This window comes from Podarcis filfolensis (genome assembly GCF_964270895.1).
Source record: "Podarcis filfolensis genome assembly, chromosome: Z".
NCBI classification, from domain to species: Eukaryota; Metazoa; Chordata; class Lepidosauria; order Squamata; family Lacertidae; genus Podarcis; species Podarcis filfolensis.
In genome coordinates, this window is record NC_139617.1 from 41,249,108 (window position 1) to 41,264,683 (window position 15,576).

Below are 15,576 nucleotides of genomic sequence, written 5' to 3' on the forward strand. Positions count from 1 at the left end.
ATTTAGAGAAAATTGCTTATCATGAGGGAAGTATCACATGCAGCATCCTGAGTTCCTTGAAGGATATAAATTGAATTAATTACCTAAAACCCAAGGAGAATTTTTGAAATGGAAAGGAAGTGGGGACCAGGAAGCCCAAATGCCTTGGATCACTGTTGTGAACCAAAGCAAATTCCGAAGGTTGGCTAGGATGAGGAAATGAGCGGATTGTTAGAGCTGCTGGGATATTCTTGTCATGCCTTATGCTGACCCCACTTAGCCATTTCCTCTGACAGGGCCTTAACAATTAACAACAATAATTGCAATAATTGTATTTTTATGGTACAGTGGTACCTCGAGTTACATACACTTCAGGTTACATACGCTTCCGTTTACAGACTCCGCTAACCCAGAAATAGTGCCTCGGGTTAAGAACTTTGCTTCAGGATGAGAACAGAAATTGTGCTCCAGTGGCACGGCGGCAGTGGGAGGCCCCATTAGCTAAGGTGGTGCTTCAGGTTAAGAACAGTTTCAAGTTAAGTACAGATCTCCGGAACGAATTAAGTACTTAACCCGAGGTACCACTGTGTATGATGTGAACTATGGTACAGTGGTACCTCAGGTTATATACGCTTCAGGTTACAGACTCCGCTAACCCAGAAATAATACCTCGGGTTAAGAACTTTGCTTCAGGATGAGAACAGAAATCGTGCTCCAGTGGCACGGCGGCAGCGGGAGGCCCCATTAGCTAAAGTGGTGCTTCAGGTTAAGAACAATTTCAGGTTAAGTACATACCTCCGGAACGAATTAAGTACTTAACCCGAGGTACCACTGTATATTTGAAAGTTGCACTTTCATTCCATCTGAGTCTATGGTGGAATTTGTAACCTTTTGCTCACTGTTCTTTTGATACTTGCCTCTGTCAGCTGGACGGATGCCCTCAGTATTACTATATGTAATTGGATCACTACTGTATTTTGATCACCCTGTTGAATGTGTGCTTTATCACCTCCTGATGTATATGATTTCCCTTGCCTTTTTTTTTTTTAAAAAAAAGGGGGGAATCCCGGGTGCTTTTAAATGGAACTGTTCTATCACGGGTATTTTAATTATTTGTTTAATTATTATCTCTCCTACATGGTCGATTTAGGCAGAGGGAGGGAGAGCAGCCATCCCAAGAATCACCCACTAAGCTTTGTAACCGGGTTGAGATCAGAAGCTGTTGCAAGTCCAGCACCTCCAGCCTCTACTAGTTGCTTATCTCATCCTAACCTTCGTTGCCAGGTTTTGAAGCCCTTTTTGTGTGGCTTTAAGCTGTACTTTTGCCATCTTCATTTCCTGTGTTGATTCGAGAAATGCCCTGGGCCTTCCTTTTAATGTATTTTGAAGGCGTTTTCAGGGCTTTGGTGTAGGAATGCTTAAATTGAGGTGCCGGCGGCGGAGGAGGGGGGACTTCCAGTTAGGCTGGCGCAGCAGGTGTATTCTAAGGTCTTCTTGGGATTTCTACAAATCCAGCGGAATAGCTTAAAATGCATTAACATTTCCCCTTCATCCCTCTGCTCCTTTCTCCAGTTATAAAAATGTAGCTTTGAAGCAGGTCATTCCACAGCATTCTGTTCATGTTCTGGCCACCTTCTTGATAGTGTGGTTTGTTTTAAGCCAGCACACTAGACTGCTAGGGACTGATGGTTTGACACCCTTCTCAAAACAATCATCTTCATAGAACCATAAGAGTTGGAATGGGTCCCAAGGGTCATCTAGTGCAATGCAGGAATCCCAACTAATGCATCCATGACAGATGGCTGTCCAACCTTTGCTTAAATACCTCCAAGGAAATAGTCCACAGCCTCCTAAGGAAATCCGTTCCTTTTCTTCCTAATGTTTAGTCAGAATCTCCTTTCTTGTAACTTGAAGCCCTTGATTCGAGTCCTACCCTCCAGAGCAGGAGAAAAGAAGCTTGCTGCATCTTCCTTGAGACTTTGGAAGATAGCTATTGTATCTCCTCTCACCTCTTTTCCAGACTAAATATACCCAGCTCTTTCAACAGTTCCTCATAAGGCTTGGTTTCCAGACCCTTCATCATCTGGGTTTCCCTCCTCTGCCAGTTTGTCAATATCCTCTTAAATTGTGGTACCCAGAACTGGTTGCAGGACTCCAGGACATTATACTTCTGCTGATACTGTCTAGAATAGCAGTAGCTCCCCGCCCCCTTTTTATTTTTGCTGCTGTATCACATGTTGACCCATGTTAAGCCTTGTGGTCTACAAAGACCTCTAGATCCTTTTCACACATACTACCTGACGAGCCAGGTTTCCCCCTTCCTGCATTTGTGCAGCTGGTTATTCCTGCTTTTAATTCTTGCAATCTTTTATCAGATTGTAAATATTGCCTTTTTACTTGGAAGTGAGTCCCACTGAGTTTATTGCATAGGATTGTGGCCTTAATGAACAAGGGAACCTACAACAAAACGTTACAGTGTAAGGTTGCCAGCCACCATAGAAGTGGATTCTGGAAGTGCTGATGCTAGGGAAGCCATATCGGTTTCCTGCAATGATCTGCAAATATTTGAAGAATTTCAAGCTGGGGAGGGGGGAATAGATAAAACCAAGAGAAAGATTGTGTAGGTGGCACATCAAGAATTATTCCTTGAAGGCAGCCTACATGACTCACCTGAATTCTGATCGGTAGCAGAGACTGGATTCTGTTTTGAGTGTTTGGCTGGGAGAGTAAACTAGTCTGAAATGAGTCCTGTGGGCTGCAGGCTGGCAAACAGCTTCAAGACATGTTGAAGAAGAAGAAGTGTCCAACTGAGTTCAGCTCAGAGTAGACCCGCTAAAATGAATAGATCTAAGCAAGTCATGTTCATTATTTTCAGTGGGCCTTCTCTGAGTAGGACTGGCATTGGATGCAGTCCAAAATAAAATGAAAATGATTGGTTTCTGCATAAAACATTCAAGTTACTTTCAGTTGGAAACACAAGTCCATAGAAATTAATCTGGCTGTGTCTGTGACACACATCGCCCCTGTTCCATGTAAAGCTGATAATACTTTATGCTGCAATTTTAGCTCGTGGGATAGTTTTTAAAACAGTTGATTTTTCTGATATTCCAGTTTTTAAACATGTTGACTTTTATTTTACAATTTTTCATATAAATTTTACATTCTTTAGGTTTCATCCAATGCTAGGCCTTTTCAGAATAGGCCTGTTGAAAATAATGGGCACAACTAACTTACATCCGTTAATTTCGGGGCATGTGCTCTTTAAGTAGAACTTAGTTGGACACAACTTTGAACCCTCAGAGGTTTTGTTTGCAGCTAAGCAGGGAACTAATTCTGTTAAATCTACAAATGCATTTTTAAAAAAATTGAGTGGAGGTTCTCACAGGCTTGATCTTTGCCTTCCAGGATTCGATTACAGCTTTATCGGACGCAGAAGATGAGCTGGGGCGTGCGGACAATGCAGGACATTCCACTGGGGACCTTTGTTTGCGAGTGAGTGCCTTGCCTTTAGAAAAAAACTGTTGGAAGTGTGAGCCAGTGTGGTGTGAGAGCCAGTGTGGTGTAGTGGTTAAGAACGGTGGACTCGTAATCTGGTGAACTGGGTTTGATTCCCTGCTCCTCCACATGCAGCTGCTGGGTGGCCTTGGGCTAGTCACACTTCTCTGAAGTCTCTCAGCCCCACTCACCTCAAAGAGTGTTTGTTTGGGGGGGGGGAAGGAGATTGTTAGCCGCTCTGAGACTCCTTAGGGTGGTGATAAAGCAGGATATCAAATCCAAACTCTTCTTCTCTTCTCTTCTTTCAACATAGTAGGAAGAGAGAACTCTCCTTAAAGCTTGTGTCACAAGGGCTTAACCTTGCAGCCCCCCCCCAAAAAAAAACCACACACGCTTGCTTACTCAGTCTCTGACCCTTCCGTATGTGGACCCTTGAGTTTTAGCCCACGTGCCATTAGGCTCATATCTTGGAAGAGGCCATGGAATGTGGGTTCATATTCACCTTGGGCTCAGGTTTTATCCAGTTGAGATTGTGTCATATGGACTTGGAAATATCCCAGGCACAAATTCATTCCCCATAAGAACTGTTTTGTGTGGCCGTTCTCTCCCCTTTCTTAACGATCAGGCAATCAATAGGAATGCTGTTGAAATAAATAAATAAATTCTGCAAGGTTGCCAAGTGCCATTCACCAGCATCTTACGTGATCTGTTGCACTACCTAGTATGTGACAGTGACAAACACCTCGTGTGGTGGGTAGTGATGCACGTGCACACTCACTCACTCACTCCCCCCCCCCCAGTTCACTGCAACTAGTTGCCCATGGGCTTAAAACGGGTAGGCAACATGCTGAACCACCCCTGCCCTGGTCCACTGCTAACCATGCTCCTCATTGTCCCTGTTGCTTTCTATTCGGCTGCTCTCTGAAAGTAGGGCAAGTGCTTGGGCACCTCAGGCCTGGGGGCCAAATGCAGCCCATCACATTTCTCTATCTGGCCTTTGAGACTCTGCAGGCTACACCCCTTCTGGCCATGCCCTGTGGACTGTGGTAATGCCTCTTCTTTCTCTACACGTAGAGGTGTATGAGAGTGGAGACCTTTAATTTTTGCATGGCTTTGAATGTGGCCTGATTCATAAAGGCATACCACCTCTGGTTTGTGGCCCTCGAGAAGTCTGCCCATGAGGGTATGTGGCCCCCGGGCTGAAAAGCATTCCCTAACCCTGTCTTCATTCAGCCTTGCTTCCAGAGCCTCCTTTTCCCCCCACAGTAAAAAGAAATATCAAGAGCCCCTTGTGAAACCTGGTTCTTCAGCACAGCGTTAGGGAGGTTTGCTGCATTAGAAATTGGCCATGTTTTTACCCTGGGAGTTTCAGAAAGCTCTTCCTGGCCATCATTTGTTTCCCTTGGACTATCTTAAGTGGAGAGGAGATTAATCACGTTGATGTCTGGAGCCTGCCTGCTCTGGTGATTAATGAGCCTTCCTGGTTCTGCCCTTCACATCAGTGCAGGGCGCCTTTGGTTTTAGCGGCTAATCGCTCTCCCGCATTTGATGTCATAATCCTCTGTATGACATCACATCTATTTCTGTGGAAAAGAAAAGGAAGCACAGTGCCTATGGTGGAAGTGTGGGCCTTCAATAACAGAAGGGGACAACTGGCTGTGAACTCATACATGTGGACTTCATACATACAATACTTCGTGGAGTTAAGGGAGACCGTTTGCTTCCTTCTGTCCTGTTTTATGAATAAGAACATAACAAGAGCTCTGGTGGATCCACATCTGCTCCAGCATCCTGTTTTCACAGTGGCCAAGCAGATACCCCAATGGAAAGCCTGCAAAGCAGGACCTGAGCACAGCAGCAGTACTCTCCTGACAGTTGGCAGTCAGATGCAGTAGAGGTAGAGCATACCCACTGCAGCTAGTAGCAGTTGACAGCCATGAATTTGTTTTACTCCTTTTAAACCCACCCAACTTGGTGGCAGGATTCTATTAGCTTCCAACATTCAGCTTCATTGGGTGGTCCCAGGTTCTGGTATTTTGGGAGAGGGAGAAATGTTCATGTTCTGCTTTCTCCACACCATGCATGGTGCCATACGCTTCTGTCATTGCCTCCCCCCCCCCTAAATCAGGTGGGGGGGGAACCTGTGGCTCTCCAGATGTTGCTGGACTCCCATCTCCTGCCGTGCTCTAGCCAGCATGGCCAATGGTCAGGGATGATGATAGTTTTCAGTCCATCAGCATCTGGAGGAGCACAGGTTCCCCATCCCTTTTCTAAACTAAAACGAAGAGCACATAAGGTGTCTCCTCAAAGGGTTAGTTTCTGCAGCCCCTCAATCATTTTAGTTGCCCTTTTCCTGTACCCTTTTCAGGTGTGCAGTCAAGCTCTCACTTGAAGTCACAACAGCTACAGAGAAAGCCTATCCGAAAAAGCATTCCTTAAAACAAAACAAAAATGGCCACCTAAACATCCCTAATTGATTCCAGAGGGCTGGAGGTGCAACACTAAAAGCCTGGTTACTAGTACATAGCTAAATGAACCTCTGGGGTATGTCACACTCTCAGCATTACCCCGTCAGAGGAGCACAGTTGCCAGGCAAGAGTGTCCCTTAGGTCTCGTATATTTCTTAATAACCTTTGAACAGCCCAAGGCAGTTTGAACCTCCAGAGCAAGCCTGATGGATGTGACTTTTCCTCAGCAGCCCAGGTGAATTTTTTACAGCCTCTGCAATGCTACAGAATCGCTTGATGAGATGCAAAGTCAGAGGCTCAAAAGACCTGAGAAAGGAGGTATGCAGCGTAAAGGCAGCCTAGCTAGCAACCTTTAAAGTGTGTGTCTGTTGATTTCATATATTTACTGAATCTATATCCAGTCCTTCCTCCGCAGAGGAGCCCAGAGCGGCAAACAGATACACAATTTAAAAACAGAAACATTCTAAAACAGATTAACACATTCTAAAAACAATTACAGCTAAAAGTGATCTAAAAGCAATTACAGTTAAAAATGTTCTTAAAGTAATTACAATTAGAAATGTTATTCCTAGCACATCTTGTTAGAGTTGCTCTGAACCAGATTATTAATTTCTAATTAACCTGGAATGACACATTAGCATTATTTAGGAGAAGGTGGGTGGAAACAGTTTCACTCTTAAATGTGCCCATATGTTTAGGAGGCTCACCTTTTAACCACACTCACCAATGGATCTGGAAGAGATTGTGATGCAGGAGGGACACTCCAGAGTGGAAGGCTCCCGACTCCCATCAGCCCTGGCCACCATAGCAAATGGTCAAGGATGATGGGAGTTGTAGTCCAGCAGCACCTTGAGGGCCACAGGACCCCCACCCCAGCTTTAAAGGATGCTAGGAGGCAACTCTGTGAAGTGGTCTCGCTGTGTCTTGGAAAAGCTGCAAACAGAAGAGGTGGAGCCTTTAGGGGTGACCAGATACCTCTGCAGCCAGAGCAGGAATGGGAAGACCCTCTGGTCTCTCCCTAGGCCACACCCCTCACTGGTCCAGCTTCACATTTTTGAGTGACTTTGTCAGACTGAAAATGCTTTGGGAGCATCTCTAACAGACTCGTTGGTATAGAGCAGGCATCCCCAAACTTGGCCCTCCAGATGTTTTGGGACTACAGTTCCCATCACCCCTGACCACTGGTCCTGTTAGCTAGGGATGATGGGAGTTGTAGTCCCAAAACATATGGAGGGCCGAGTTTGGGGATGCCTGGAATAGAGTAATGGAGGCTGCTCTGCTGGGAAAATGAAGCCCAGGCTAAGCAACACTCGTCTGCCCTCAGCCAGCCATCACATGCCTGTCATCCTACTTACAACCAGCCCAGGATGTGCTGGCCTTGCCTGTAAGCTTCCTCTTGTTTAGTCTCAGTGCTGTTCCCATGTAGAACTCAGCAGGGCAGAGCAGGACAACATGTTGGCATCACTTGTCATTGCCTCTGGACCCACCTACTGTTGGTCTCCCTGCCATCTGCCCTACCAGTCCCAATGGGCACCAGCAAATGCCTTCAGCCTTTTCGGACCCAGGACCCTATTTTAACCCAAATATGCATTTGGGGACCCATTTATTGATCTCTTTCCATGTAGTCTAGCTCCTCCTACAGTTCATTAAAGGCCACTGCTCTGGAGTAACATGCCAGGCTGTGGCTTTTTGCTTCTGGGAACAGAGTGCAAGCTGACCCCTTGAGGGGAGCAGTCATTCAGGTCACCCAAAACTTGTCAAAATGGAGAGGACCGGGTTTTGGGATGTTAAGGAAGGAGGTTCTTTTGAATGCATCAACTACCATATGTCCAAATCTCTTGCAAAAAAAAGGTCATTAGTCTCCAATTCTGGTTTCTCATTTCTCCTGCAGGTATGTTGGAGAGCTAATTTCTGATTCAGAGGCAAATGTACGGGAAGAAGACACCTACCTTTTTGAACTTGGCGACCAGGTAGTAAATTTGAAGGGCTCGTAGGACAAGCAGAAAGCGCTAAAACAAATTCTGCCTCTTCCCCCCGCCCCACCCCCCATTTCACCATCTGTAAGTTGGTGTGACAGGAAGCTCTTCTCGCCTTTTAGGAAAAGCAAAACATCCTGTAGAATTGGGAAGGGGAAAGGGCTGAGAGACTCAGGGGACAGATGATGGGGGAAACTGGGACATCTTCTTCTGGGCCACCGGCTTGTAAACAGCCTCTGCTGAGCACGACTCTTTGCCCAAAGGTGATTGGGGGGGGGAGGGGAACAAAGATTAGTTACCAAGGATTGTATCCCACGCTAGTCCTGCTCAAAGTAGACTCACTGAAGAATAACAGACACTATTTAACTTGGATCCAGTAATCTCAGTGGGCCTACTCTGAGTAGAACTTAGTTGGGTACAACCCTGAAAGGCAAAATGCCTCATGCAGAGCCACTTCCACCATGGGGCATTAGTTGGAAGCTGCCTCTTAATAACTTTTAATTTAGCTGTTTTGCTTGTTCTTAAGGCCATATCTACACTATGCGTTTAAAGCAGTGCGACACCACTTTTAAACAGTCATGGCTTCCACCAAAGAATCCTGCGAACTGAAGGTGTTAAGGATGCTGAGAGCTGCTAGGGACACCTACTCCCACTCACAGAGCTACAATTCCCAAAGTGTTTTAACAGCCAATCCTTCTTCCCAAGGAATTCTGGGAATTGTAGAGGAGAAAGGGTCAGCATAGTGCAAATGCATCTCCTCCGCTCACAGGGTACTCTGGGGATTGTACCTCTGTGATGGGAATAGGGAGTTCTCCTAGCAGTACTCTGCACCCTTAACAAACTATAGTTCCCAGGATTCTTTGGGCGAAGTGGTATAAAGATGCTTTTATTGTATACTGCAAATGGGACCTTGATCTCTATTGAATGAAAAGTATTCAGTGGGGGGGGGGAATGGAAAATGAGACATATTTGATCCTGTTTCCCAACTCTAGGAACTGTAGCTCTGTGAGGAAGAATGTGGGGGGTAGGAGAGTTTCTTCTAGCAGTACTCTGCACCCTTAACAAGCAACAGTTCCCATAATTCTTCAGTGGAAACCATGACTTTCAAAGTGGTATAAGAATTGATTTAAGTACATGGTGCATACGGGGCCTAAGTGAGTGGCTAAAATACCTGCACAGGATAACTCTTCAAATAATTTCCTCCAGCTCCAGCAGAGATTGATTTTACATAGAACAAAAACTCAGGTCTAATCAGAGGTTCTCTCTGTGTCTCCCCCCCCCCCCCCCCCCGCCAACTTCCTCAGAACAAAGACGTGTACTGCATAGATGCCCGCTTTTACGGCAACATCAGCCGCTTCATCAACCATTTCTGCGAGCCCAACCTGACCGCCGTACGAGTGTTCATGTCCCACCAGGACCTGCGCTTCCCCAGAATTGCATTCTTCAGTACCAAGAATATCCAGGCGGGAGAAGAGATTGGGTATGTGTAAGAGGAAGAAGAGGAAATGGCAGGAATGGAAAGCAGGAGGAGGAGGGAGGAAGAAGAGTTGCTTAAGCACAGGGATGGAGGTAGCCCTTGGTCTGTCAGGGACAGCCATTCCTTCAGGGATAATATTTGTGTGGTGGGGGGTCAGATTGTGGGCATCTGTGGGTATAGTGCCTGTACATCATGTCTAATCTCCAAGTGCTAGAAACTCACTCTTTGGGGGAAGGGAGTGGATAAGTGCTGGGAATTGGGATTATGGTTCATCAGTTCACGGGGAGGGGAATTGCTCCCCCTTGACCTCCTGCCCCATCTCCATGGACGCCCATGGGTCACATGCTAGCAGTGGGGAGGTCTGAAACCAGCAGAGGTCTGGGTCAGAACCTACCCATTTCCATCTCCCTGTTCTGCAGGCTCCTTCTCTTTGGGTTGCATTCAACAAAACAAGGTCACACTCGGACCATACATTCAATGTGCATTTCATTGAATCGTGGAACTGCGGAGTTGGAAAGAACCACAAGGATCATTAGTTCAACCCCCCTTGAACCCACAACCCCAAGATTAGAGTGTCTCATGCTCTATTGACTGAGCTATATCAAAGCTCATGGCTTTTCATGGCTTTTCTGGATCTGCTTTCAAGCGTTCCTCCAGCTCTGTGCATGTGTTGGCCTTCTTCAGATCTGCGCATGTGTGTTCACGCCCTCACCCCTTGCCCCAGCTTACTCGCACAGAAGCCATGAAACAGATGTTGAGAAGTAACACTAAAAAGCAAATCAATCTACATAAGGAGGCGTCTGTAACTTCCTGCTCATGGGAACCCATTGCACCACAGTAACAGACTGTCGGCTATGCATTCTGAAGGTCACAGGCAGCGTTCGAATTTAGCTGGGTGCCATTTGCACTTTGTGACCAGCAACTGGCCTTTTGAGACTGTTCGGATGCCACCCTTGGCCCCTAGCATCTCCACCTGCCTGGCTGCAGCAAAAAGATGCACGTTTTTTGCTTCTGGACTACCCCACAAAACACCTGATTCACCTGGCAGCACAGCAGCAAAAGACGTTTTTTTTTTTTTTTTTTACTGCCAAGCGAATCAGGTGTTCTGCACTCATCTTTTGCTGCTGCCCTGCCCTGCAGAACACCTGATTTGCCCAGCAGCAAAAAATAAAAAATACTTTTTTTGCCATCACCGCACTGCCAGGCGAATCATCTGGTCTGGTAATGCGGAAGAAGGAAGAGAAAAGTGCCTAGACATTTTGTTTTGGTGCCCACAACCTAGTTCCCACATGGCTCCTAGCTTTCCTATCTCAGTTTCTAACACTGGTCAGAGGTTCTAACCCCTGGTATCTCCAGGTAGGACTGGGAGAGACTCCCAATCTGAAAGCTTAAGGAGATGCTGCCAGTCAGTGTAGACAATACTGAGGTTGATGGGCCAATGTTCACATTATAAGGGGCCATGACTCAGTAAATGCAGATAGTTGCTTGTTCAACTATTTTTTGTGGTTGAGGTATGGGCTTGGTGTGGGGGAAATGAATTTTGAAGGTGTGGGGGTCATTAATAAGCTTGAACTGAGCTTGATTAAGCTTTCCTAGCTTTCTGCTGGCTCTTAAGATTCTGTTTCATTTTTAAAATGTATTTTGCACTTCCCTTTTAAAAAATCACTGTATTCCTTGTTTATACTGGAACCCAACTTGGAAAGTTTTTCTTTTAAAAGTCAGTATTATAGGAACAGACAAAGCTGCCTAATTACTGATTCAGACCATTGGTGCACTCAGCTGATTACTGTCTACACTAGGCATGGCCAAACTTGGCCCTCCTGCTGTTTTGGGACTACAACTCCCATCATCCCTAGCTAACAGGACCAGTAGTCAGGGATGATGGGAATTGTAGTCCCAAAACAGCTGGAGGGCCAAGTTTGGCCTTGCCTCGTCTACACTGGCTGGTGTAGTCTTCAAGCTGTGCATATTCCATCAGCTTAAGTTGCCATTCTTCTTTAATTGGAATCTCGCTCATTTTCCATTTTTGGACTAACAAAACACGGGCCACAGTAGTGGCATACATTTTTTGACACCTGAGAAATTCTGTCTGAATTATCCCCAACAAAAAGGACTCTGGTTTTTGAGCGAAGGTCCTTTTAAACTTGTTTTTCAATTCATTATGGATCATTTCCCAGTACCCTTTTACAAGTCCATCACAAATGGAAAAAATGTTCCCTCGACCTCCTTGCATCCCCAGCACTTATCTGATTCAGTCTTATACATCTTAACAAGTCTACTCGGAGCTAAATACCATCTGTAAATCATTTTCATGTAGTTCTCCTTCAAAGAATTAACATGCCGTGAACTTCAAATAACTTTTCCAAAGTTTCCCCCCAAGGTTAAAGTCTATACCAAGGTCTAGTGCAGGCTTCCTCAACCTCGGCCCTCCAGGTGTTTTTGGCCTTCAGCTCCCATGATACCTAGCTGGCAGGACCAGTGGTCAGGGATGATGGGAATTGTAGTCTCAAAACATCTGGAGGGCCGAGGTTGAGGAAGCCTTGTCTAGTGTTTCCATCCAAGCTGATCCTTATAAGAACTACTAAACCCTTCTTCAGGCAGTCACCCCCACTTTGGCTTTTGGCCCCACCCACTTCATACATGAGTGGGACGCGGGTGGCGCTGTGGGTTAAACCACAGAGCCTAGGACTTGCTGATCAGAAGGTCAGTGGTTCGAATTCCCATGCCGGGGTGAGTTCCCGTTGCTTGGTCCCTGCTCCTGCCCACCTAGCAGTTCAAAAGCACGTCAAAGTGCAAGTAAAAAATAGCTACCGCTCTGGTGGGAAGATAAATGGTGTTTCCACGTGCTGCGCTGGTTTCGCCAGAAGCGGCTTAGTCATGCTGGCCACATGACCCGGAAGCTGTATGCTGGCTCCCTCGACCTATAGAGCGAGATGAGCGCCGTAACCCCAGAGTCTGCCACGACTGTACCTAATGGTCAAGGGTCCCTTTACCTTTATACCTGCTTTATTCAGCCTGCTTTCTACCACAGTCTATACATTGGTCTACCTAGCTCTATCTTGCCTACACTACACTACACTAGCTCTATCTTGCCTACATACACTACACTACACTTGCCTACACTACACTACTCTACACTATAGAGCGAGATGAGCGCCACAACCCCAGAGTCGGTCACGACTGGACCTAATGGTCAGGGGTCCCTTTACCTTTACCTTTACCTTTACTTCATACATGTAGCCCTTGGGAGACTGCTTCGAAGGGAGTGGGGGCCTCAGTCGGTTGGTGGGGGAGCCCATTCCCCTGTGTTGTTTTTGGTGGTGTTGGAATCAACTGTGCAGCTTCCTCCTGTGTATATTTGCCCAGAAATACAACTCACCCTCTCTCTCTCCCTCTCTCTCCCTCTCTCTCTCAGGTTTGACTATGGCGATAGGTTCTGGGAAGTCAAGGGCAATTACTTCAGTTGCCTGTGCGGCTCTCCCAAGTGCAGGTACACCAGCGCCATCCTGGCTCAGAGGCAGGCCAGCACTTCCTCATCCCAGGAGGTGTTGGAGAGCAGGCTCCCTGACACGAGCTCTACAACAGCAGTGGCAACAACCTCCTTTTGAGGGCTTTCTACCCACATAGAAAGAAAAACAAAACACCACCACAGATTGTAAGATATTTTTTTTTATATATTTTCGAGAAAGGAGACTTCCCCCTCCCGTTAAAAAACCCCAACACAAAATACCACCCCACAGCCCTGCAGCAGTCCAGCGTCGAGGCGCTGCTATTGAGTGTTACTGGAGAAAGGAACCAGGCACCTTGTGCTTCGTCACAGATGACGCAGGTCCGCCCTGCTTTCTTCTTGCACCCACAGCAGACCAGGAAGTAGCTGGCTTGTGAACCAGGGGCAGCTGCTCTCATCCTTCCATGCCGAGAGGCCCTTTAGAGGCCTCTCTTAATGTGATCCCTGTTCTCCGAGCCAAGGAAGAGGTCTTCCGCCCACCCACTTGACTCCCCCACCTGAAAGGACAAGATTTGAATGGACTGCTGATGTTGCATCTCTCCAGTTGTAGTAGAACTCTGAATACTTGATGAAATGTGATGATGATTATGGTGATGACGATTTCTTGAAGCCAAACCCACCTCCTTGGCACAAGCACCGGGGCCAGCTTAACCTTTGCAGGCAGAAACTTCCTTTCTCGCTCATCGTCCGAGGATTGAAACGGAACTTCTTTCGAACAAGGTGCCTGCCTTAGCCAGCGTATTTGCTGTTCTCCGTCACAACCTCTTAATTATTTGTCCGAGCCTCCCAGAGGTTCTCCCAAGTCCAGATAGGGGCTTCTCCATTACAGAGAGTTTTCGTTTTTTTCCAGTGTTTCGGCGCATACACCCCTATCGTGCAATGGGAGGCTTGGAAGGATTCCTTATGTCTTACATAACACTAACTCTGGAAAAGGAATCGAGGATTTTTTTTGTTTGTTTTCCCATATGGAGAAACTGGCACTTACAGAGAGGCCCTCTTCCAGGCATTTCCTGAAGCAAAAGCTCAGCCTGGGCACCCCTGAGAACATGGTGGCAAATGTGGTCTATCTGTGCCATCGCCGTTTTTCCGATTTCATTCATTTCCTCCCCATGACTCCCCATGTAAAGCTACATATTTGTGAGGTTGACGGTTGGATTGAACTGATTTCTCTTGTACCATACTGGGGGGAGCTGAACAGAAAAGCAACTCACCCGAGCAACTCAACGGTGCTGATTTTAGTGTGATTTTTTTCTCACTGCTACGTAAAATGAAATTTTCAATTGTATAATAAAAAGAAGAAAAAAAGAAAAGAACAAAGTGATCTTAGTATAAAATGCAGGGACGACAAAACCCACAAGACCTTTTGTTAGTATTGTAGTGGGAATAAAATCTGTCATCACCTTTTGTGCGGTGGTAAAGCAGATCATCTTTTTCCCCATTTATCTCTTAAATACTGTAATTAGTGCAGTACCAGGTTTGGGGACTTTTTTGTTTTGTTTTTTGTGGGGTTAATTTTTCTTTTTTGGAGGGGGAGGGGTGCATCTCTTCTAAACCGTTCATATTGCTGGGTGGTCTTTTCCCCCCATTTCCTTTCTGTTAAATGTTTTTTTTTTTCCTTTTTTGTTGAGTTTCAAAGGTTCCCACCTTTGGGCTCCTGTCATTTCCTTGTTCTGTTTTCAATGAAATCAATAAAAAGTGCATTAAACATTTTGCCCCCTTTGGCCTCTTTAGTCTTTACTAGATTAAATTTTTGCAATACTTCCCCTTGCGTTCCCTAGTATGCACAGTTTTATTCTAGTTTAATTAACCCAGGAACAATATCATCCTCAGAGCAGGGTTCACTGTGCAGCTATATCACATGTTTATAAGCAGCTCAAAAATCAGGCAATAACAATGGCATTTGAACATTTCTGTAACTTTTTTTTAGGTGCTCATAGGACTTTGTGTTACGTTTTTGTATTGTGTTCCCAACAAAAACCCTGAAAGGCAAGTCACTCATGGCTGTCCTCTAAATCTGAGGCTGAGTGGCTAGTCAGACACCACCTCCTCCTGCAAGTGGGATTCCAAGTCTAAATTAGAAAGTGAAGAGAGTTGCAGGTGGGTGTGCACACATATGCGACTTTATAAGAGAGAGACAGGCAAAGCCCCAGACCTTAACGAAATGATTACTTTTTCTGTGCCTCTGAAAAGGGCATAAAGCTTTTCTTGCCTGTTATTTACCTTCTCCATTCATTGCCTTCTCCAAACCATAACTCAGTGCATCACAATCTACAAGTAACAACCGCTCAGTGGTGCGGCATCTACTTTTCATGCAGAAAGTACCAGGTCCAGTCCCTGGTATCTGCAAGTAGGACTGGGAGAGACCCGTGCCTGAAACCCTGCTGCCAGTCGACATAGACAGTACTAAACTAGACGAATCAACAGTCTTGTTAAATATGAGGGATATTTCTATGTTCCCAACAGCTGCACCTGATGCACATTTTCCCAGGCGGTTTGCCTTCCTTCTGTTTACCCAAACCTTCCTATTACCCATATAGGATTCTCTATTTCTGCCATTTGTATAATTCTTGTCCTGGCTATAAAATGTGGATCATATGGGATTTAAAAAAAATAAAATAAGTAGCCCCACTAAAGACTACTCATCCACATGCACCTTGGCCAACTGGAATGAGC

General features: G+C 45.9%; 1 protein-coding gene across 25 annotated transcripts in view; it reads left to right on the top strand.

Moving 5' to 3' along the window:
• EHMT1 (euchromatic histone lysine methyltransferase 1) overlaps positions 1-14,608 on the top strand; it is a 138,101-nt gene extending 123,493 nt beyond the window's left edge. For all 25 annotated transcript variants that reach the window (XM_083597175.1, XM_083597166.1, XM_083597170.1 and 22 more), the window contains 4 exons: positions 3,385-3,471; positions 7,834-7,912; positions 9,223-9,398; positions 12,811-14,608. In XM_083597175.1, coding sequence (XP_083453301.1) covers positions 3,385-3,471; positions 7,834-7,912; positions 9,223-9,398; positions 12,811-13,003 — 535 coding nt within the window. In that variant the 3' untranslated portion in view covers positions 13,004-14,608. The remainder of the gene's footprint in view (positions 1-3,384; positions 3,472-7,833; positions 7,913-9,222; positions 9,399-12,810) is intronic.
• The last annotated feature ends 968 nt before the right edge of the window (positions 14,609-15,576 follow it).